Raw genomic sequence first — 23,426 nt, 5'->3', positions numbered from 1 at the left:
AAATTTTCCAGCAAAGAGAGAAGACTCTCTCAACATTTTTTGGGCTCATTTAAGAGAGGGAGAAATGTAGCATAACCTCTCATTGGCCATGTTGGAGGCCACCCCCTTAGTGGCTAATAAGAAGGTCAAATTTGAAAAAAAATAAATAAATAGTAAAAAAGGAGGTGTCCTTCTATTGGCCACGTTTGAGGTGACTTGGGTTTAGAGAGACTTTAAGTCCACCTTCATTTGCACCTATAGAGAGTCAAGCTATACTCCTCTTGACTTTGGTCAAATAAGTTCAAATGTGGTCCATATTGATCCAGTCATAGGGGGCCCAATATAGATCCATTTAAAATCAATTGGATCTAGTTCAAGATCCAATTTGTATAAATAAATCTCAAACCATTTTAGAGCAAAATAAAATTGCTAAAAAAAATAAAAATCTACCATGATACCCCATACACCCTTTAGTGCCCTAAAATAATTCTATCGGATACCAAAACTATTCAGATCCATAAGATCCAACACTTTAAAAAAATACATAACCGGTTCCAATATTCACAAACATGAAATCACCACATAAGGTAATTTTTGAGAAGCTAAAAAAAATTCTTAGAAGTTAAGATGTGCCAAAATGAAAGAGTTAACCCCGAAGATCCATTTGGACCATGGGTATGAAGGAAATTAGATATTATAAGGTATCATATCCTGGATTGGGACTAGAGAGTTGGATTTGCATTCAACTCGTCTTCAACGCTCTCATCTGTGGATGTCAGTTCTCTTGGCCTTGTAAAAGAAAAATATAAGGTAATCTATCTGTCCACTTATCCTTTGGTGATGAACAATGAATACTCTGAAAGGGACAAAGTATTCATTGTGGTCCTGATACATGTATGAAATTAGAAGATTAACAAAAGGGTTAAGGTGACTTTTATGAACAAAACTACAACTTTCAATCCTGAAAATTTCCAAAATTTTCCTAAATTTATTGAAAGAGAATTCAATCACCAAAATTTGTAATATTGAATATCAACCATATGTACTTCTGGGCCAAAAATACAAAAAGGGCCAGACACCTGTCCATGCTGGTGATCACGAAGAGAATGGCGTAACACATTTTTGTCTTAGCTTCAGAGAGAAACCTCCTTTACGTCATGTGGGGACCACAAGAATCACAATTTTTTTTTTATATTGAATATGACTCAATCCTCACTGTAATTACCCCTTTGTACATGAATTGTGAAATGTTTAGAAAGCATATGGGAAATCAAGTAAGAAAGGATGGTGTAAACAATTAAAATAGTAACATTTAAGCCCACAAGGGCTCCCGTCATCTAATAGAGGGTTGACTTGTGAATGTCACCAAGTTGAGACGATGTCATAAGTTCGAAACCAACGGGTAGCGTCACTATCAACTTGAGAGTTGAGACCATGCATGCCCTTACAGATGTAAACAGTTCGGATTTGGGTTGGATGTAGGCAATACTATGTTCAACTAATCGGATGTTGGCTAAACGGATTCGGATTCACACGGTGAAAAGCTCATACCAGATCTGCTTTTTTACATGTAAACATATTTGAATATTCATCAAATTTTTGGATATTTATCAGATTTGGTCGCACAAAATCAAAACCACATCTGCATCCGATTATAATTGGATATGGTTTTGGCTTACCAAATGCTAGTAAATGGAATCAAATATGAACTGATACAGGATAATAACCAATTCATTGGCATCCCTTACACTAAGCACCAAGTACTGCACCTAGAAGACAAAGGTGCCATTACCATAAGAGCCTAGGGTCAAAACCAATGTTGTCAGTATTGGAATTGGACTTGTTTTGTTTGACCAACGATTCTAGTGAATCGGCCGGTACCGATTCTCAAGTGAATCATTCTGAATCGGACAAAAAAATAATAAAATATTATATGTCAATGTTAAAGTTATTCAAATAATATAAAATTTTTAATTTTAAGTTATTTTTTGCTGATACGCCCTTGGGTCGAATCTATTATTTTTTGCTGAACACTGGTCGAAACTAGGACTGTCAAGGGGTTGGGTTTGGATGGAATCAAACTTGGACCAGATTTTTGGGTATGGTATAGGGTTTGGACCCGGGTCTAATCGGGTCCACTATAAGAAAAATATACCCGGACCTAATAAGGACTACATGAACCAGATCCAGACCATGCTTGGTAAAACCATTTTTTTTTATCATTTTCACATTAAAAAATTATGGGTCCTAATCGAAACTCTGACCGGGTCTGGGTCTGGTATAAAATTTTACAAACTATACACAGGTCCATGTATTAATTGGACCTTCAGATCCGAACCCAGGTCTTAATCTGGTCTTCTTATATATCAACATACCCGGACCCTATAGGGCTTGCTTCGGGTCGGGTCTGGGTAAACCTGACCCGTCGTTGACACCTCTAGTCAAAACCAAAAAACTGTGATAATGTTTGCTGCTAATCAAGCTCAACCATGATAAAAGTGGGTCAGGTTTATGACTTGGAAACATAAGCTCTTGGGTCTAGTTGGATACGGGTAGGAATTGTGTAAACACATACAGTTCGATTTGGGTTCGAATTAGTTTAGACACATCATGTTCGACCTTTTCCATAAAAATAATAGATTTTTTTTTTGCCTGTTTTCGTTAATCCATTATAGTTAGGGATGGCATTGGACCGGGCAGGGTGCGGTTTGTCATCGAACATAGGATGGCCATGGTTCAAAATTGATATAAACCAGAAGCTCGATTTAAGAAAAATTTATAAACAACCATGAACCTACGGGGCTCCACATGTCTGTTAGGAGCAGCTAGTGCACGTCACTTTGTGTTGGGAAGTTGCAGATTCAAAATCCAATGGTATATTGGATAGTTTATGAATTATCTAGGAAAACATGAAATAAATCTGAAAATAGCAAAAAATTCAAAAAATTTGCTGAAAATAATTAAAACTTATGAGAAATTAATGAAAAGCCAAAAATAAACTGAAAATTAACAAATCTTGAATCTAACTCTATTGTGCTTTAAAAATTTTTTTTATAGGTGATTTTTTTTAATCTTGATAAACCCAACTTTCAATCTTTATAAAGCCTATCTTAGATAGTTTCCTAAATCTATTTAACTTCCTATTGAATTTGAATCCATCATTTGGACCCGATATCCAAATACAAAGTAAACAAAATTCAAATGTAAAAATAAATTCTAATGAACCTTTGTGAACCTGTTTCTTTTTGCTCTGCTCTTGCATCAGAAACACTGGGGACATCTTTTGTCATAAGGTCAAAGTTGGGCGCACTTCTCAACAAGTAGAGAGGACCTCAAGGTACCACCCGAAGGCTTGCCCGTGCGAGAATAAGGGTGGTTGGTTTTTTTCCCTTGACCTAGAGTTAAAGGAAAAAACTCAATGGTTAAAAGTGCCATTAGCAAAGGAGGCATGTGACTCTACTGGAGAAGAGAGATCTAGGGTATGTACAATTACTATGTAAACAAATGATGCAAGAAAACGATCCCTAAAGCATGGGAGTAGGAAGTGTGAACACTTGTGGCTTGTTTGATAGCTCATTTTAAGATTGGACAAAATAAAAGAACATAACAGACAAAACTCACGCTCTGTCTATTCTATACTAAGGCCAATATTTGTTTAGACTGTGGAAGAAGTTGTGCTCCTTATGTCTAATGATTGTTTTACAATTTGTGCCGGCAACATAAACACACACACAAATAATGAGTTAGATAACATTGTTTTGGATCATACGTTTTGCTCAACCATATGAGTGTTTTAATATGTTTATTATGGATTTTAGCCCCAGATATAGATCTTGGATTGGATTTGAAAATAAAAGATAGTTTAAAATTTGAGTAATTTGAGAAAATAAGAATTGCTATTTTTTTATATATAAATGTTTTAATCAACGTCACATTACATCTAATTATGAAAGTTTATCATAAAATATCAAACCCTAAAATCAAATTATCTATAAAAATCAAATTACCAAACCCTATTAAATCATAAAACCTTAAAATGCAAGAAAATAAAAACATAAATAAATAAAAACCCTAAAATATAAGAAAAATAAACTATAAATTAAATAAAAAATCTCTATATCAAAACGTAATAAAAAATGCCCTAATCAAATTAACTATAAAAAAGTTAATTAAACCATTAATCATAGAAAAAAATCTAATCAAATCAAAGAAAATCTTAATCAAATTAACTATAAAAATTCTTAATTTAAAAAATGTTATTCAAATCCCTAATCAAAGAGAATCGAATAAAAAACCCTGATCAAATTAACTACAAAAATCCCTAATTTAAGAAATTTGATTCAAATCTGTAATCAACGAAAATCAAAGAAAAAACTCAGATCTATGAAAATTAAAGAAAAAAACTCAAAATGTTATTCGACTGCAAGAGAGAGAGAGACAGGGACCTTCCCTTGACTTTTTTTTTTAAATGTTCCCTCCTTGTTTCAATCGTAACTGGGGGTGCAACAAAAATAATGGTTGATGCATTCTGCGCATCTGTCACGTCCCTTGTTTGTTCGATGCAGTGTTCTACATAGGGGTGGCAAAACCTGACATGGCCCGCCAACCCGCCTCTTAGGCGGGTTCGGGTTGGGCTTAAACTAACTCGTTTAATAAACGGGTCGACTCGCCTAACCCGTTTAATAAACGGGTCGACCCGCCTAACCCGTTTATTAAACGGGTCGGGTTCGTGTTAGGGGTATGTCAACCCGACTGACCCATTTAATAAACGGGTTAGGCGGGCGGGTCAACCTGCTAACCCATCCGCCAACCCATGAACCCGTTTATTAAACGAGTTGGCGGGTCGTGTCGGGTTACCCATTTAATAAACAGGTCGGGTTCGTGTTTGCCATAGCCGACCCGTTTAATAAGTGGGTCGGGTTCGGGTTGAGGTATACTGACCCACCAACCTGCCGGGTCGACCCACCAACCCGACCCGATTGCCACCCCTAGTTCTACACCACTGCGGCATCCTGCCGGACGTGCGAAACACCGTATCAAACTTACTTAGGAAACACAAGGGCAAGTGAGAAACGATAACAAAGACAAGCAATTTGGGATGTTCTCGAAAGACACAAGATGATGCACGGTCACATCATGTGACCCCGTGACATGTTTTGTTTTTTTAGGTAAAGGGTTAAGTAGACCCGCACCAGTTATGCAACCATACCATTGGGATTTGAACTTGCAATGTCCCAACACAAGGTAACGTGCACTCACTGCTCCTACACAGGGGTGTCAACGGGTTGGGTTTACGTAGACCCGATCCGGACTAAACCCTTTAGGGTTTGGGTATGGTGACAAATAAGAAGACCCAGGTCTGGACCCAAAGGTCTGATTAATACATAGACCTGGGTATAGTTTATGAAATTTTATACCCGACCCAGACCTGACCCGAATATTCCGATTAAGACCTACAATTTTTTCAATGTAAAAATGATAAAAAATATTACTTTATCAGATATGGTCCGAATCTGTTTCATGTAGTTCTTATCAGGTCTGGGTATGGTTTTTCTCTTATAGTAGAACCGATTAAACCAAGGTCCGGACCCCATAAAAAATCTGATCCAAGTCTGGTTCCACCTGGGTCCTAACCAAACCGGACCAGTTGACACCCCTAGCTAATCCTACCAGATAACTGGAGCCCCCGTTGGTCTCCGTGACATGTTTTTAACCCTTTCACAATAGTCAATACTTTTTTAAACATGTTATATTTGTATTATTAACAAATATGTTTTTATACAAGTTTGTTTCTTTTTATTAAAAAACTAAAATATTGATGACCCCATATCCTACCTTTCATAAGAACCACTTATTCATGTCCCAAATTTGCATCATACCTGTGTTCCAGATGATATACGTAGGAAAGGACAAGCAAACATGGTTAACACCAAAGTTGCGTCATTTACTTAAGTTCCTAAGTTTTTACCTAAAATATTCATCACATATAATTCCTGTAATAAAAGCAAAATTAAAAATAGAAGAACTCTTTTAAAACATGAGAAAGGCTGTTCAGGATCAAGAACGTTCACTCTCATATCTTTAAAAGCGAATTTTCTCATGAAACTTCCAAAGCGTGAAAAAAACAAAGCCTGTAGTTTCCTAGTTCCCGGCGAGCTTCCAAAGACTTGAGAAAATTCCAGGGAATCATATTCATATGTCTAATGTACGTGGGTCCGTGTTTTCTTGCAAGAGCCGCCAACTTGGGCCGAGTTCCTGTGCATGGGGAATGGATGATACGGTACTACAGGCGTTCATCCCAGTTTATTTGTTTGGTTTATATGTGAAAGATTACGTCACGCAAAAGAAATCCTCTCTCTCTCTCTCCCTCCCTCTCGTTTTCTTGTCGCCGTTGTCCGTCTCTGCCATCATCAGCCACACGGCCGCCGCATTACTACGAGGAAATAACAACCCAAACCGACGAACAGAGAGAGAGAAAGCAGCAGCACCAGGCTCTCACCCATCTTCCCTTTTCTTTCCTTCCTTACGAGAGGACTCGCTTTGCATGGACGTGAAACCACTCAGATCCTTCCCTCCGATCGACGACCAATACGTCCTTCTTCTTTGAAAGAGATTGAGAGAGAGATCGCGCGCGCGGCTTCATCGTCTCGAGAGGTACGTTCACGAGAAACACCGTTCCTCTAATTCTTCTCCACTTCTTCTATTCCTTCCTCTCTTTCGGACGGCAACTCGTCCAGAGAGAGAAACCATCTTCTCTCTTGCCAACGAAATCGTCGGAGTTGGAGCTGAGATGAGCTCTCGGCTCTCTGCGATTTTCTTGCCTGGGACGTCCATCGGATCCGGCCTCGTTCCGAGACTTCCGCGTTGCTCTCGTCGGGAGGATCGGTTCCTCTTCCGTTAAAGCAATTCTAGTCGAGTTGGAGAGAGCCTCTTTTGATTTCGCGCTTCACCAAACGAAAAATTAGTTTAGTCGGCACCGTCGTTCTCTGCTCTGTTTTTTTTTTCTTGGTTGGGGAAGCGCGATCCGATCAGTGAGAGTTGCGACCTTGGTGATGTGGGATCACTTTTTTTAGCTAAAAGAAACTGCGAAAGAGCTCGTCTCTTGTTCTCAAAATCGTTACCGAAAGGTGGTTGTTGCCATGTTGAGCTTCATTCTTCGTGCTGCTCAAGTTCACCTTGGTGTTTATCTCAAAGGTGGTTTTTGGGGTTTCTTTTCAATCTGTGCTGCTTTGGTGGCCTGCAACGAGCTCATACGTCTGCCATTGATGCATGCTCTGCTTGCTGGCGGTGCCGCGAATCAGCCCGGCTTGTTTTCGGCGCCCAACTCTGCTTTGGTGGTAGAATATATGGTGCTGAGCCGGGGTAGTTGGAGTGTTGGGGTAATCTTTTAACGGCGATCTGGTTATTGCTACTTGGTTTGCATCTTTGAGTTGGTATTCGAGGGAGCTGATCTTGGTGATCGATATTCGAGGGAGCTGATCTTGGTGATCGATAAGGCCGTCGCCCGGGGAGTTGGCATTCATCGCTTATTGGAAGAATGTGAAGATGGTTTTGAGGGGATGATTTTGGGAAAGGTGGAGAGTTGGAATTGTTGTCTTCTTCTTCTTCTTCTTGATGAATATAATACTTGACATTCGTTTCAGTTTCCAAAACAGAGTAATTCAGGAGGTGCAAATGGTTCAGGAGACTTTCAGTTCTCTCTTGGTGGCATAATTTGTTTTGTGTTATCAATGTACATCTTTCTGCACTTGGTTTTCTGTGTGAGTGGTTAGGTGTTTTGGTGTCGGCTTGCCTCCCTCCGTTAAGTCGGAAATATATGTTCAACGTGATTTAATTTTTTGTAGTTATCAGATAATAGGGGGAAGAAAATTGGGCTGGACAATATATGAAAGTTTTCCTTGATATTTGATGTGCTCTAGAAAACTGTTGCTAGTGAGAGACTTTATAATTGTTTATTTCTCACTTGGTTAGGTTTCTTCCAATATTATGATTATTTTCTTCGAAAATTAGGTGTATAAATTGTGTTTGGGATGTCAGCTGCGCATTCCATACTCCTTTTAAGTCATGCCAATTGGATGCAACTATAGCTTACCGGGTACAATGATTTTACTGTGATTTTCAATAGTAGTATATTGGCATACAGGTGCAGGAGAAAAAATGGATGCCCATTTTTAGAGGAGTAAAAAAAGATCTTTATATTCTATCAACAAATTTTATATTCAAATTCAAAAAAAGTAGATTAAATTTTAAATACTTTGCTATATATTTCTGTTTCTGTCTGTTTTTTAGTCCAGTTGTGGGATAGCTATTCAAAACTAAGTCTCGGCTGAAATGGAACAACTTCACCTTCTAGACATCATTTCCAGTTCCAAACCAATTCACAGGACATTGAAAGAGGTAAAAAATAAAAAGAACTAAAATGAAAGAAAAGAGAAGAGTGGAACTCTGTGTATGTATGCATATAAGCATGAAATGTTGCAATATGGATAACAAGAAAAGGTTAGATTATATCTAAAATAAACTATAGGACTATTGATCTATTAAAAGAGAATGGTGCCAGCTCCTGTAGGAACAACGACGATGAAGGAAACAGTTCTACATGTAATGCATTGGCGAACCAGCACTTATATATAGATATTGTCTCTCACAACAATGCAAAGTCTTTTAGCATGACCAGCTTTATCCATGACAGACTAATAGGTTTCTTTGTTCTTGTACCCCTCAAACATGCAAGCAGAGACAAATTGGATACCCACTGTACTTGTTTCTCAAGAAACTGCATTTTCCACAGTGCCTTCTCTTAAAAGCTTAAGCATTTGAAAAAGCCAATATATGCATAGAATCAACAAATATCTATTGATTCTAGTAACCACTGACAGGTCTCCCGTGGGCAACATAGTCTTAAGCATCTATCTTACTATATTCATCAGATCGGGCTATACACATTCTATTTCAAGTCTATTAGTAGTATGATATGTGGGATAAATTCTATTTCAAGTCTATTAGTAGTACGATATGCGGATACGCTTATGAGAAAGAAAGGCATGTCATATCTGCTTGCTTTTTAGTTATCACAACTTACTAAGCACTCTGTGGAGACTCCACAAAATCAAGCTTATTGCAATATAGAAGAAGCCTTTTGCAATGCTTGAGCTTGAATTGGAGATTACAACATTCATTTTAGAACTTTATGATTTTTTTTCTTGGAAGAACTCTTTATGCTATTTCTCTGTTTCATCATACATTACTTTTAATCTTTTAAGGTTCCTATTTGTGTTGATTGGGGGTGGAGGGGTGACTCTCCAATATTTGAGAAACTACAACTTGAAAATTTGTGACATTACATTGTTGTTGAGATGTGCATGGTTGCATGTATTTGTCAATACTGCTCCATTTCTTCTTTTTTTACTGATCATATTGAGCATATGCATGGTCACTTTCTTATTTATGTTTTCTGCTTTATGAATTGTAATGATGATGTAATTTATTTATTTCTAAATCATATGGCATTCTTTTACCATGGTGCATGAAGTATCCTACTTTTATTGCACAGAAGATACCTTTAGTGGCACGCGGAGAGATTTGGTTCGGTTGTGCTACAATTTACACATACTAGTGGATCTAAGATGGCAAATCAATATGTGAAAGTTAAAAGGAGCCTGCTTGTGAAATGTTTGACTTGTCCACTTTGTTCAAATCTTCTTAAGGAGGCTACAACAATTTGTGTATGCCTTCACACATGTAAGGATCCCTTAACTTGTTTGTATTCTCTGAAAATTTGTTATTTCATGTGCAACATATTTAGTAGAATTTTGAAGAAGTCATTCATTATGCATAGTACCTACGAAAGCATGTTCTGGTTTCCTATATCTCTTAAATGTGTTTTTATGAAATCCCCATTGATAAAGTGTTCAAATATTGCTTAAAAGGATGGAAACTTTTTATACCCCAATTTAATGTTTTTTGTACTGACAGTGATGTACTTGCTTTCTAAATCAAAGTCGTTTAGGTTTCTGCAATTATGGGTCTTTTTTGTGCCAGAAATGCTGGCAGTGTTGACTGATACATAAACTTTTGCTCTGGCATTTAAATTGGATATCAGTTTTACCTTTGGTTTTTGCCTGTGTAGTTTGCAAAGAGTGCATATATCAGAAGTTTGAAGACGACGAAACATATTCTTGCCCGATATGCAATGTTTACTTAGGCTGCTTGCCTCAGGAGAAGCTAAGGTAACTGAAAGCTCTGTACCGATATCAATAATGTATTGCATGTTTAAAATCCTGTACAAAACTTAATGTTCGGTTTTGCACTACAGTTGTCCGAGCAAGTGTGGGTTTATTGTTATTATGAACTGAGTTATCTTAGTGAATCCAGAACTGTATCTCTAGTTCATGCTCTTAACATTGCTTGGTATGGGGAATCCTTTTCATGTACAGCAATTATTATGGATGTTATGTCTTCATGAAGTTTGGTTGCCTGCTTGTGCATATATTCTAATCCAAAGGTTTGTATAATTTATCATCGTCGGTATTTTTCATGTATAGAGGATAAAAATAATATGCCATGAATTGCAAGTGTGTTTTATCAATTCCCTTCTTTCTGTCTCACATCACATACTGTTAGTTGACAGAGATCTAATTCATTAATTCAACAGCCAATAATTGACATTTCTTCCTGCTTCAATTCCTGTTCCTTGATGCATTGGTACCTTTTAGATTAGGAGATGCAACTTGGAGTATAAGAGGAAAAAATATCTTTTCATTTAAGATCAGCAGTTCCACCCAACTAAATGAACAGAGTTAAGCACACAAACTGTCTTTGGATGATGCAGAAACTACAATTTAGTATGGATATCCTTAGATGTGTAATGGGAAGGTGATGAAACTACTACTACTGTTCAACCTTAAATAAGAAGTTACACATGATACAATAACCAACGTCATACACTCCCTTGCAGAACATGAAATGATCATGTTTGTGAAGCATGTTATGATGTCAAGTCCATAGGACATTCTTGCTAAAGATCTGAGATCTCTAGTCCTTAGTGGAAATGTGATGCAACAGTGTGATATCTGACTGAACAATGTAGATGTTTTCTATTGTGCTCGTGGAAAACTGCATAGGATGCAACAGTGAAATCTATCATGAAGTTTGCTTTTCCAAGATAGAGAAGAGAAACGGAAATATTGTCTATTATCTTTGTGTTTGCATGATATAAAAGAGAAAGATAAAATATACATTTGTGAAATAGAGGAACAAGGTTCTATGGGTTAGAGTTGCATGGAATGTAGTGTTTTCTCACGGATGTAAAACCAGAAGGCATGGCTCTCTTCTCTTGGTTATGATTCCATCAGTTTAGCCCCCACAGTTTTTTACTATAAGAACATTTGGCATTATTGAAGTGATACTAGTTTGTGTCATGATTGAAGCCATAGTATATAGTTTTTCAGAGACTTGATGGTGGTAACAGCAAAAAATATCCTTTTTACTTATTTTGTTCCAGACTAACTGATAGTCATCAATAACACTTGGATCAACCAAGAAATAGCAGGATAAATAGAAAATCCTGTTTTGAAAGTGGCCAAATTTTACAAGAAAACGATTTGGCATGACCCGCAGGGATGAGAATACTAAATAACTTCTAGTTTGCAACAATGCACCTCAGTTGCTACTGATGCAAAAAATCGATGAAATGTAAACCTGTAGAAAATTAATCAGGAAATGGATAAAATAACAATACTTTAAAACATGACTTGAAAATATCACAATTGACCAATCAAAATAAGGCTTGAGAAATCACGAAGATGTGGGGTGGAAATATACAACAGACAATAAAGGCTTGGAACAAAAGATCTTTCAAGTTCATGAAAGCGGTGTGCTCAGGTATTGAATAGCACGATACAGGCCTCAAATAAAACTTGATCATTGATAAGAGATCAAAAATTCCTTTTTTTATTTTCACCAACTCCAGTTCTCTACAAGTGATATTGTCAACTGACGATCTCTGTACAATTGCAGTTGAAAAGAAAAAATAGAAGAGACAAATATATATCTCTACTAAAAGCTGTAGTGTCAGCCTTAGAAGCTGATTACATTAAAGTTAGAGAAAGAATTCTAGGTTAAAACAGAATTCTTGAGCTCCTCAACAAGGTAAATTCCACATATGTGCAACAATGAAAGATGAGGTATGAAGCATGTAAATCCCTGAATACATGAATGAGGACAAAAATGAAGACTAAAAAGTGAATGTATTCAGCATCACGTAAACATACATGAGGTGGGAATGGTGCAGATTTAGCAACTTCATTAAGGAGTAATTAGTAGGCACATGCTAGCAAATGACAAATTAATTGCATTGTTATATATATACATATATATAGGTTGTTGGTTATCATTTTTCTAAAAGTTTGTTTTAATGTTTGAATTCACTAAACACCGCTTATAGCACAGATAGTAGACAATCTTTTCATGCCTATTCAAAATGTACCATCATACTCTAAATTTTTTAAGTCCTTTATGTTTGGCCTTTCTAGTGATGGAAACCTAGCCTGAAAAAGGTAATATTCATCAACCCTAGGATTCTAACCTCCAGGTGAATGGAGCCACTGATCTAACCACCATCAATGCTCATGCAAGGGCATGGGGTGGTTTTGAACTTCATCATGGCTATAAGAGCACACAGGGTCTAGCCGCATACTGAACTTATAGTTAATTTTGGTAAATGATTGTGAATGATGCATATGTTTTTTGCAGACCTGACAATAATCTTCAAGATGTTAGAATGAAAATATTTCCTTTGAAGAAGTCCAAAGAAATAGAAGCTGGACTAGTTCCATCCATGCCATCTAGAAGAAAGGAGCGATCATTGTCATCACTTGTTATCAGCACTGATCCTGTATCAACAACTGGCCCTGCAAGCAGAGCAAAAACTGCAGCACGAAAGGCAGGCATATCACGAGGAGTTGGTACCAAGCGTTATGCTGATAAAGATGTCATGAATATTGACAGAAGCAATGCATTTGAGCGGCCAAATAAGCTGTCAATAGCATCAAAAAGACAGGTTACTTTCCCATCCTTTTATGTCTTTTCTTTGTAATTTAGAAGTTTTCAAAATATGGCAAAATCATTTATTAGGAATCTTAGAAACATATTATGGAAAAAGTTTGCTGTTAAAACTGATTTCACCTGTGTTCCAGCATGTTACATCCGAGGATGAATCTGCTTATATTGCAGATTGTGGGAGTGAAAAAGCTGTTCAGGATTCATTGCCAAAAGCAGATGCAGATCTAAGTTGGGACAGGTTAAATTTTCTTGCAGAAACTGCAGATAGAACCAAAGAAGAGAATTCAAATGCACCTTTATTCAACATGAGTCAAGTAGAAAATAAAAAGCTTAACAAATCTTCCTCAAATATAACCAAAAGGATTAAGAAAAGGGACAATGAATTTTCCTCTGCAATACAAAGGAAGGAATCTTGTAAAGTTTATCGTCCAATTACAACGGGAGAAGGGACTAAATGTGAATCAAATGGTACTGACAATGGCTCCAGAACAAGAAGGCCCATAAAGAATGGAGTCTCAACAAATGGATTTTCTGATAGATTGAAGAACAGATTACAGCCTGTTTGGTTTGCTTTGTTTGCCTCTGAGGACGAGTAAGGGAAAAGCTTCATGTTAATATAGCATGCTTTGTTTTGCCTGCATCATAACATGCACTCAGATTTTAGGCTGCTTTTCCATTTCATGTAATTGGTTTAAAGTTTTTCCTATGAGTGTGAATTGTCTTGCTTAAATGCTTTGCATTGTCTTGCAGATTTGGAGGCTCTTTCCCTCAAATTCCAAAGTGCTACATCAGATTAAAGTAAGTTATCTTCCCATAATGTTTGAGGTCAATTTTGTTGTATGTGCCTTTATAATATGGAACTTATTTTGTCTTTTTATGAAAGTATCTACTTAGACATGCCATGCTAGTTTGTTGTAATATTTGCTTAATATGTATGTTATGAAATCTTTAAGGATACTTCTACTCATATATTTGTTAAAATATATGTAATTCATATATATATTTATATATATATATATATAATACCCGATAGGGGTATTTCTGTCATTTCACAAGTACCCGATAGGGGTACTTGTTTTTCTTAGTTTATTTTTCTCTTTATTTTTTGTAAAATGTATTTTTTATTTTTTGTTTTTTGCTCACTCAAAAGGGGCACCACCATGTAGTCGATGGGGCCTCCAACGGTCACATTAGTGACCGTTGGGGGCTCCCAACGACTACATGGGGAGCCCCCTAGGTGGCTCTCCTTTTAAGGCGTCTTGGCCCTCTCCCTCTCCTTCTATTGTGTATAAATAGGGGTGCTCCCCTCTTGTATTTCTTACTCTTGAGAGCTCTCTCTCTTTCAATAAGAGGCATTTATATTTTTATGTTGTGTTGTCTCTTGTGGGTTTGGGTATTGGCCCCTCTTTGTTTGTTCATTAGTAGATGTTGTAAGTGCTTAGTGCACTCTTTGCTTTTCCGCATATTTCCTTACATGGTATCAGAGCCTTGTGTATGCTCTTCTTTTTAATATAGCTAGTGGTGTAGCTATATTTGTTTTTTTTGTTTCTCTCTCCTTGATATTCTCTTGTAAGTGGTTGTTATGGAAGGAGAACAAAAGATTGATCTCTCCTTCAAGCTCAATGGTTCCAACTACATGATGTGGGCCGCCGCCATGAAAAACAACCTCAAAGGGAAAAAGCTTTGGGGATACGTTATGGGCACCATTCCGGAACCACAACTCCAACTAACTAAGATGGAAGGCGATCAAGAAAAAGCTCATGAAGGAGATGCCCGCATAAAGGCCATTGAAGATCACCAATCTAAAATAGAAGATTGGGAGAGTAAGCATGCCAAGATTCTTGCTTGGTTCATGAATAATGTGGAGCTCAAGATTTGCGCCAACATTGCCAAATTTAGGATGGCAAATGAAGCATGGTTCTTCATGAAAGGTATGTTTACACAAAAAGACCTTACTCGTCAATTCTTTCTTCAAGAAAAAATTCGGACTATCAAGCAAGGAGAAATGAGTGTTAGGGATTACTTTAGCACTCTTGGCCCTCTATAGGATGAGCTATCCTTACTAGAACCAAAATGGGTTTCTAGTATAGATGTGGAATTAAGGAGAGAACAAATGGAAAAAGAACACTTTTTTCAATTTTTACATGGGCTTAGGCCCGAATATGAACAAGTTAGATCCTCCCTCCTACATAGATCAAAGCCTCTTCCCTTGAAAGATGCCATAGCCGAAATATGCCAAGAAGAAACCCGTCTTGGCATGATTAAAGGAGGAAATGATGTCTTGGCCGTATCCAAACCCGGCAACCATATGAAAACCTACAAACCTCCACATTTTAGAAGACAAAATAACTATAATGGCAACTATAGAAAAGCCATTTGCCATCATTGTCAAGAACCAGGTCATATAAGACATAATTGCCCTAAGTTGAATGAAGCACCAAAAAATAAAGTTGCTTCCGTTGAAGAAGCTACTCAAAAGAAAGAGGAAGCAATCAAAGGAACAGACTCTTTTTCTCTTGCTCAACTATCGGAGGCACTACAAACTCTACTCAAGATTCCATCAACTTCGGGTGCCGCCGTAGCTTCCTCCTCTCCTCCAGGTATGTCGTCTTGGATCCTTGACTCTGGAGCTTCCTTTCATATGACCCCCCTTGAAAATGAGCTTTCCGATTTATGTAATAACTTTAAAAACTCCTATGTTTCAACTGCCGATGGTACATCTTTACAAGTTAAAAGTCTTGGAACCTTAAACTTTTCAAAAGACTTCTTTGTGTCAAACGTGAGAGTTGTACCTCAACTTAATTTAAATCTCCTCTCTGTTGCTCAAATATGCGATCATGGATGTAAAATCTCCTTCTCAACTAAGGATTGCTCTATACAGGATCTCAGGTCCGGGAAGCTGATTGGGCAAGGCCATAGAAGGGGAGATCTCTATTACATGAGCAACTTGAAACTCCCCATTAACTCTTTTTGTAACCATGTCCAAGATAAAAATATTGATATTTGGCATCAAAGACTTGGACATCCAAGTTTCTCAAAAATGTACTCCTTTCCATTTGGAAAGAAATTTTGTAATGAGAAACATTTTGTTTGCAAGAATTGTATTTTTGGCAAAATGAAATCTACTTCTTTTCCAAACCGGACTTTTGTATCCAAAAGACCTTTTGAGTTAGTCCATTCGGACGTTTGGGGTCCTTCCCCCGTCATGTCTAAAGGAGGGTACTCCTATTATGTCACTTTCATCGATGACTATACTAGGTATGTATGGATCTACTTTCTCAATTTAAAATCCGAAGTCTTTGAGTTTTTTAAAAAATTTCATATGATAGTTAAAAATCAATTTTCAAGTAATATCTCTACTCTTAGATCCGATTCGGGTGGAGAATATTTATCAAATGAATTTCAAAACTATTTAGAAGTAAATGGGATTTGTCATCAAAGATCGTGTCCTAAGACTCCTCAACAAAACGGCTTGGCCGAAAGAAAGCATAGACATATCATGGAAACCACTAGGACACTCCTTATTTCCAAAGAAATTCCAAAGAATTTTTGGGCCGAAGCTGCCTTAACCTCAACTTATTTAATAAATAGAATGATATCTTCATCCTTACAAAATACATCTCCATACGAAAAACTATTTGAAAGAACACCTGACTTCAATAGATTAAGAGTTTTTGGATGTAAATGTTTTGTCCTTACTCATAAACGGGACAAATTATCTCCTAAAGCTATTGAATGCGTTTTCTTGGGTTATGGAGAAAATCAAAAGGGTTTTAGATGTTTTGACTTGAAAAATAACAAACTCTATGTATCCAAAGATGTAACATTTTTGAAAAATGAAAATGGTTTTGTGAAAACTAAAGATATTGACGAAAGTGAATATACTTTTTTATTTGATCTTCTATCTCAAGAAGATGAGACTCCTCAAGAAGAGGAAATCTCTAATGAGTCTTTGAATGACCTAGAGGAAATCCCTCTTGATAATGTTGTAGATGAGAATAATAGACCAATCCAAACATATGTTAGGCGTGGTCAACAAACTCAGATAAGTGCCTTAGAAAAATACTCTCAAGGATCCGACATTGAAGAAACATCTTTAAGGAGATCCAGTCGGATCTCCAATCCTCCAAATAGGTTTGTTTTCTATGAGTCCCTAACTCCTAGATATAGAGCATGTCTAATTGCATTACATTCATTTCATGAACCTTCACACTATAATGAGGCCAAAAATATTCCCCAATGGGTTGAAGCCATGAACTTAGAGCTTAGTGCCCTTGAAAAAACAAAAACTTGGAAAATAACTTCGTTACCCACTGGAAAGAAATCAATAGGATGTAGATGAGTCTTCAAAATTAAAACCAAGAGTGATGGTTCATTAGAACGTTATAAAGCACGATTAGTAGCTAAAGGATATGCTCAGGAATATGGTATAGATTATGAATAAACCTTCGCACCTGTTGCTAGAATGACTAGTGTTAGGACTCTTATTGCTATTGCGTCTATAGAGAAATGGCCTATCTATCAACTTGATGTTAAGAATGCATTTCTAAATGGTGAATTAAATGAAGAAGTTTACATGGATTCCCCACCAGGAGTATGTATTGGTAAAAATAAAATTCTTAAACTTAAAAAGACATTATATGGTTTAAAACAAGCTCCAAAGGCTTGGCATGATAGATTTAGTAATGTAATGACAAGTTTAAATTTTCGTTCATGTTATACTGACACTGCTTTGTTTGTGAAAAGTGCAGGGTCTTCTGTAGTTATTTTACTACTTTATGTTGATGATATGATCATCACAGGAAGTGATGAGCAAGGCATTAATAATATTAAAAAGGTTTTGAAAGAAAATTTTGATATGTCTGACCTTGGTTTCTTAAGATATTTTTTAGGAATTGAAGTGGCGTACTCTCCTCGAGGGTACATTCTCTCTCAGATGAAACTTGCTGCGGACATCTGTTCCAAATCGGGTATCTCCGATGACAAGAAGACAAAAACCCCATAAGTCATCAATGCAAAATTAAGGTTGGAAGATGGAACACCTCTCGAGGATCCTACTCCCTACCGGCAACTTGTTGGGTCTCTAACCTACCTATCCATCACACGGCCAGACATTGCTCATGCCGTCCACTCTGTCAGTCAGTTTCAACATGCACCTACAACCGTGCACATGAGTGCAGTCTTAAGGATTGTCAGATATATCAAAAATACCATATCTAAGGGAGTTTTTCTTTCTTCTACCTCGTCACTTGATTTAATTGCTTATACTGATGCAGATTGGGGAGGAAATCCCAATGACCGTGTCTCAACTACCGGTTTTTGTGTTTTCTTAGGTGACTTTATGATTTCGTGGAGATGCAAGAAGCAACACAAAGTATCATTGTCCTCGACGGAAGCAGAATATCGTGCTATGACCACTACAACCATGGAACTTGTGTGGCTAAGAAGCCTCCTCAGTGATATGGGCATTGTCATCTCTACTCCTTCGAAGATGTATTGTGACAACAAAAGCGCAATCTATATTGCAAGCAATCACACCTTCCATGAGCATACTAAACATATTGAGATGGACTGTCATTACGTTCGGGATGAATACCTAAGAGGAACTATAGCACTACCTTACGTCACATCAAAGTACCAGTTGACAGACTTCTTCACTAAGGCTCTTGCGGCTCCTCGGTTTTTGTTTCTCCTTAACAAGCTTTCGGTTATATCCCCGTAAAGCTTGAGGGAGGGTGTTAAAATATATGTAATTCATATATATATATATATATATATATATATATATATATATATAATACCCGATAGGGGTATTACTGTCATTTCACAAGTACCCGATAGGGGTACTTGTTTTTCTTAGTTTATTTTTCTCTTTATTTTTTGTAAAATGTATTTTTTATTTTTTGTTTTTTGCTCACTCAAAAGGGGCCCCACCATGTAGTCGATGGGGCCTCCAACGGTCACATTAGTGACCGTTGGGGGCTCCCAACGACTACATGGGGAGCCCCCTAGGTGGCTCTCCTTTTAAGGCCTCTTGGCCCTCTCCCTCTCCTTCTCTTGTGTATAAATAGGGGTGCTCCCCTCTTGTATTTCTTACTCTTGAGAGCTCTCTCTCTTTCAATAAGAGGCATTTATATTTTTATGTTGTGTTGTCTCTTGTGGGTTTGGGTATTGGCCCCTCTTTGTTTGTTCATTAGTAGATGTTGTAAGTGCTTAGTGCACTCTTTGCTTTTCCGCATATTTCCTTACAATATTACCTCAGGATCCGTGGCCCATATTTAGTTCCAGCAGTATGTGATAGAATGACATTGCTGCCATTTGATCCTCTGGTCTTAACCTTCATGTCCAACATGTTTCTGGGTGAGATCTAGTACTGTTGACTACCAATAAGGTTAAATTGTTATTGTTTCAGGGTTACTTAAATGGTAGATGCCCAATTGTGATTCATGTTGTAGGTGTACTTTTTAGGTTTCCTAATGAGAATAGTTTCACTTTTACCTCTGTGGACACTCCCTATTGTAAATAACCTTATTATAATTCATAATTTTCACTTGTCTTTTAGGTGATCAGAAACTTTAAAATTTCTAATACCTGAAAAACAAAGACATATATGCCTTTTAAAATACTAATAGTTTCTTGGAGGGAATCGGAGGTGGATTTTGGAAGGGATTTGGAAAGTAAAAAAGAAATGCATGCATGTTCATGTAATGAAATAATAAAGTGCGCAAATACAAGGCCACTAAGGGCAATACACATAAGCCATTAAGGGCAAGTACAAGAGCTTCAAGAGCACACACATAAAGAAATGCATGCATGTTCATGTAATGAAATAATAAAGTGCACAAATACAAGGCCACCAAGGGCAATACACATAAGCCATTAAAGGCAAGTACATGAGCTTCAAGGTCAAAGCTAAATTTCTTACTTTTTGTGGAGGATTAGATCCAGTTACAGGAGGTCTATGGCTAACCCATATTGCACACCATCATTTGGCTATTGCAATTCTTTTCCTGATAGCTGGTCACATGTATAAGACCAATTGGGGCACTGGTCATGACCAGAAATATATTTTAGAGGCTCATAAGGGAATAACTAGTGAATTACAACTTTATTGTCACACATACTAAAGAACACAATTTTAAAATATATTATTTTATTCAATTAGAAATGCTTGAGGGAAGCATGGAAAATGGGGAAGAGGATTACCATATATATATATATATATATATATATATATATATATAAGAGAGACAAAGGAGGCTCATCTAGCTGTTAGAGAGAACTTATGGCTAATTGAACTAGCCAAATGGCCCATCTAACGGCTAGAATAAAAAAAATAGAAATGCACCTAATACAATCTCAAAAATATATGTACATATACAATGTAAGTATATTAAATATATATACATATATATTCATATTCACATGAATATATATAACACCCCCCTTCCCAAACTGATGGTGAAATAACTGAAAGTTTGTTAAGGAAGAAAGAAAAATGAGGTGATAACAATGCTTTGGTGAAGAAGTCGACAATTTGGTATTTCAATGTCACATAGGGAAGTTAAATAGTGCCTTTAATAAATTCTTCTCGAATATAGTAGCAATTCATCTCTATGTGCTTTGTACGCTCGTAGTAAGGTATGATTGCTCGTAATATATATGACACTTTTGTTGTCACAACACCTTTGATGTGGTAGACTTTTCAACCACATAATCTTGGCAGTCGTGGTTGCTATAGCCTGATATTCAGCTTCGGTCGACGACCACAATACCTTTTGTTGCTTCTTACACCTTCAAGAAATCAGTGATTCTCTTAAGAGAATACAATAACCTATTATAAAAAATTTTGCAGTAGAAATTTTATCATTTGGATTCCCCCCCCCCAATCAAAGTAAGTATAAGCAATTAAATCTAAACAAAAGAAAATGAGAGGAATAATCCTTTAGTTATAGTGCTTTTTAGGTACCAGGTGATTCACATAAAAAAACTCATGTAGATTATTGTGAGAGCATATTAAAACTGGCTTGCATTGTGTACTACATGGGCTATGTCGGATCGAGTGATGGACAAGTATGCAAGTGATCAAATCATCTGGCGATAGGGAGTGTGATTCTCTAAAGGAGTTCTATCTTTGGCTATCATCTTAGCATTGATAATTTTAGGAGTATTCACTACCTTTTTATCTGTTAAACCCGACATAGCAATACTCTCAAATGCCAATTTCATCTGAGGCAATATATATCCTCTAGGGAAGTAAGCAACCTCAATACCTAAAAAATACCTTAGAAAACTAAGATTAGACATATCAAAGTTTTCTTTAAAAATATTTTTAATAAATTTAGTATCTTTTTTATGTAATAATCATGTCATCAACATATAAAAATAGTATAACAATACATGTCTCTGCATTCTTAACAAAGAGAGCAATGTCAGCATAACAATAGACAAAACCAAGATCAATAATTACCTTACTAAAATGATTGTATCAGGCTTTAGGATCTTGCTTAAGACCATATAAAGCTTTAAGGTGAAACACATTACCTTTTTCGATTTCAAATCTCGAAGGAGGGTCCATGTACACTTTCCCACTAAGATCACCAATAAGGAAGGTATTATTGACATCTAATTGGTAAATGGGTCGAAGCTAAAGCTACAAAAGTCCTAACACTTGTCATTCTAGCGACCGTTGCAAAAGTTTTTCATAATCAATATCTTATTCTTGTAAGTGTTGTGAATATTGTTGTTCTTATACTCCCCTTCTTTCCCAATGTTCTTTTTCTTTTGTACATTATAATATTGTAAAGGGGTAGTTTAAACTTTTCTTCTCTTTATTGTTACCTTTATTTTGTAATGTTGTGAGAGTCGACATATATGAGAAGTATGGTCTCTCATTTGTAATGGGAGGTGAATACAAAAAAGTATTTTCCTAAGGAACAAGAGCTACCTCTTTCGTGAGTTCTCAACAGAACCCTAAATGTATGAATCTTTAAACATGGTATCAGAGCCATGGATGCAATCTAAAAAGAAGGGGTTTTCAGTGTGCTGGGTTGAGGAAGAAGCGTACGTTGCTGGAACTCGTGCGCAGTCCCTGTTGACGTCATCTTTGAAAGTTCGAGTCGTACGGTCAGTTGAGGTTTGAGGACTGACTTGGGCATTTACTAGTTTATGATTTTAGGAGATGTATGAACCAAAAAAATTTGCTATTTGGTTGAGTTTTGGATTTGTTCTGATTTTTCTTAGATTTTCTGGATATTACGATGAACAGTCTCCAGATTCGAGAAAACTGTTGATTCTGCCTTTGCCAATGGATTTTGTTGCTTGGGTTTGTTCCCAATCTGGTCTTTTTTTACCCTAGAGAGTGATTGGAATCAGTGTGGGTGCATATTTTGTGATTTTCGCAGAGTTTTGATGTCTTTTTGGGTGGTTCTTCTCTAGCGGTAACGTGTTTCATGCTTGAAACTTGGGTTTTGAACTATGGGTTCTCTGATTTTGCTGCATAGTGGTGTTCTTTGTTTGTGTGATCAAATTTGTACACTGTTGGGTTATTTTGGCTAGCACGTTGGGATTTTTTGTATGGTGGTGTGCTTTGCTGTGTGAACAGATTTGTGCACTCTTGGGTTGAAGTATTTCGACTAGTACCCAGGGATATTGTGCTTGTTCTCTTGGTTGACTGAGGTTTTATTATTGTTTCATATCTATAGTGCTTGTCAGTGTTATTAAAAACGTGCATTGAGGTGCAAAAGGCGCGCCTCAAGCCGCGCCTCAAGGTGCCAGCCTAAGGCGTGAAGAAGAAGAAGAAAGAAAGAAGAAGATATATTTAATTAGTTGCTTAGTTACTTTTTATATGTTAATCTCATGTTTTTTAACTTTTATAGGTTAATCTCATATTTTTTAGTACTTATTTGAGATTTTCTAAGTTTCTTAGTTACTTTTTCTATGTTAATCTCATATTTTTTAACTTTTATAGGTTAATCTCATATTTTGTCATACTTATTTGAGATTTTCTATTGCTTATTGGTTGTGGCTTTATAGGACATTATATTTTTCAATTATATAATTAGTTTTTCAGTTATGTAATCAGTTTCTTAGTTACTTTTATATGTTAATCTCATATTTTTTAGTACTTATTTGAGATTTTCTATTTCTTATTGGTTGTTTCTTCATCAATAAAGCATTTCTTTATTTATTTGTATTTTTAGATATTTTTTTTATAATTTTTTTAAAGTGTTCAAAAAAAAAATTGAGGCTTATGCTTTATGCCTCACCTCAGTTTTGGTGGAGCACCTTGCTACACCTCAACGCTCTTCACAACACTGCTCCTGCTTTTTCCTCTAGTACTGCTTTTTCAGGTATCTCAGGTTATTTCTTTAATTGGTTAATAG

The 23,426-nt window shown here is 36.6% G+C and overlaps 1 protein-coding gene across 8 annotated transcripts in view; it reads left to right on the top strand.

The window, feature by feature from the left end:
- Positions 1 to 6,432: 6,432 nt before the first annotated feature.
- LOC149841127 (E3 ubiquitin protein ligase DRIP2-like) overlaps positions 6,433 to 23,426 on the top strand; it is a 32,200-nt gene continuing 15,206 nt past the window's right edge. For 5 of the 8 annotated variants that reach the window (XM_090003614.1, XM_090003607.1, XM_090003613.1 and 2 more), the window contains exons 1-6: positions 6,433 to 6,633; positions 9,533 to 9,720; positions 10,109 to 10,208; positions 12,733 to 13,039; positions 13,176 to 13,633; positions 13,792 to 13,839. In XM_090003614.1, the coding sequence (XP_089859740.1) occupies positions 9,606 to 9,720; positions 10,109 to 10,208; positions 12,733 to 13,039; positions 13,176 to 13,633; positions 13,792 to 13,839 (1,028 nt within the window). In that variant the 5' untranslated portion in view covers positions 6,433 to 6,633; positions 9,533 to 9,605. Of the gene's footprint in view, positions 6,634 to 6,660; positions 7,712 to 9,532; positions 9,721 to 10,108; positions 10,209 to 12,732; positions 13,040 to 13,175; positions 13,634 to 13,791; positions 13,840 to 23,426 lie in introns of those variants that run through there. The other 3 variants (XM_090003610.1, XM_090003609.1, XM_090003608.1) reach the window with 3 other exon arrangements.

Source organism: Nuphar pumila, chromosome 4 (genome assembly GCF_984573655.1).
Source record: "Nuphar pumila chromosome 4, dmNupPumi1.hap1.1, whole genome shotgun sequence".
NCBI lineage: Eukaryota > Viridiplantae > Streptophyta > Magnoliopsida > Nymphaeales > Nymphaeaceae > Nuphar > Nuphar pumila.
Note: the sequence above shows the minus strand (reverse complement) of the source record. Positions and strands in the feature narration are given on the sequence as shown.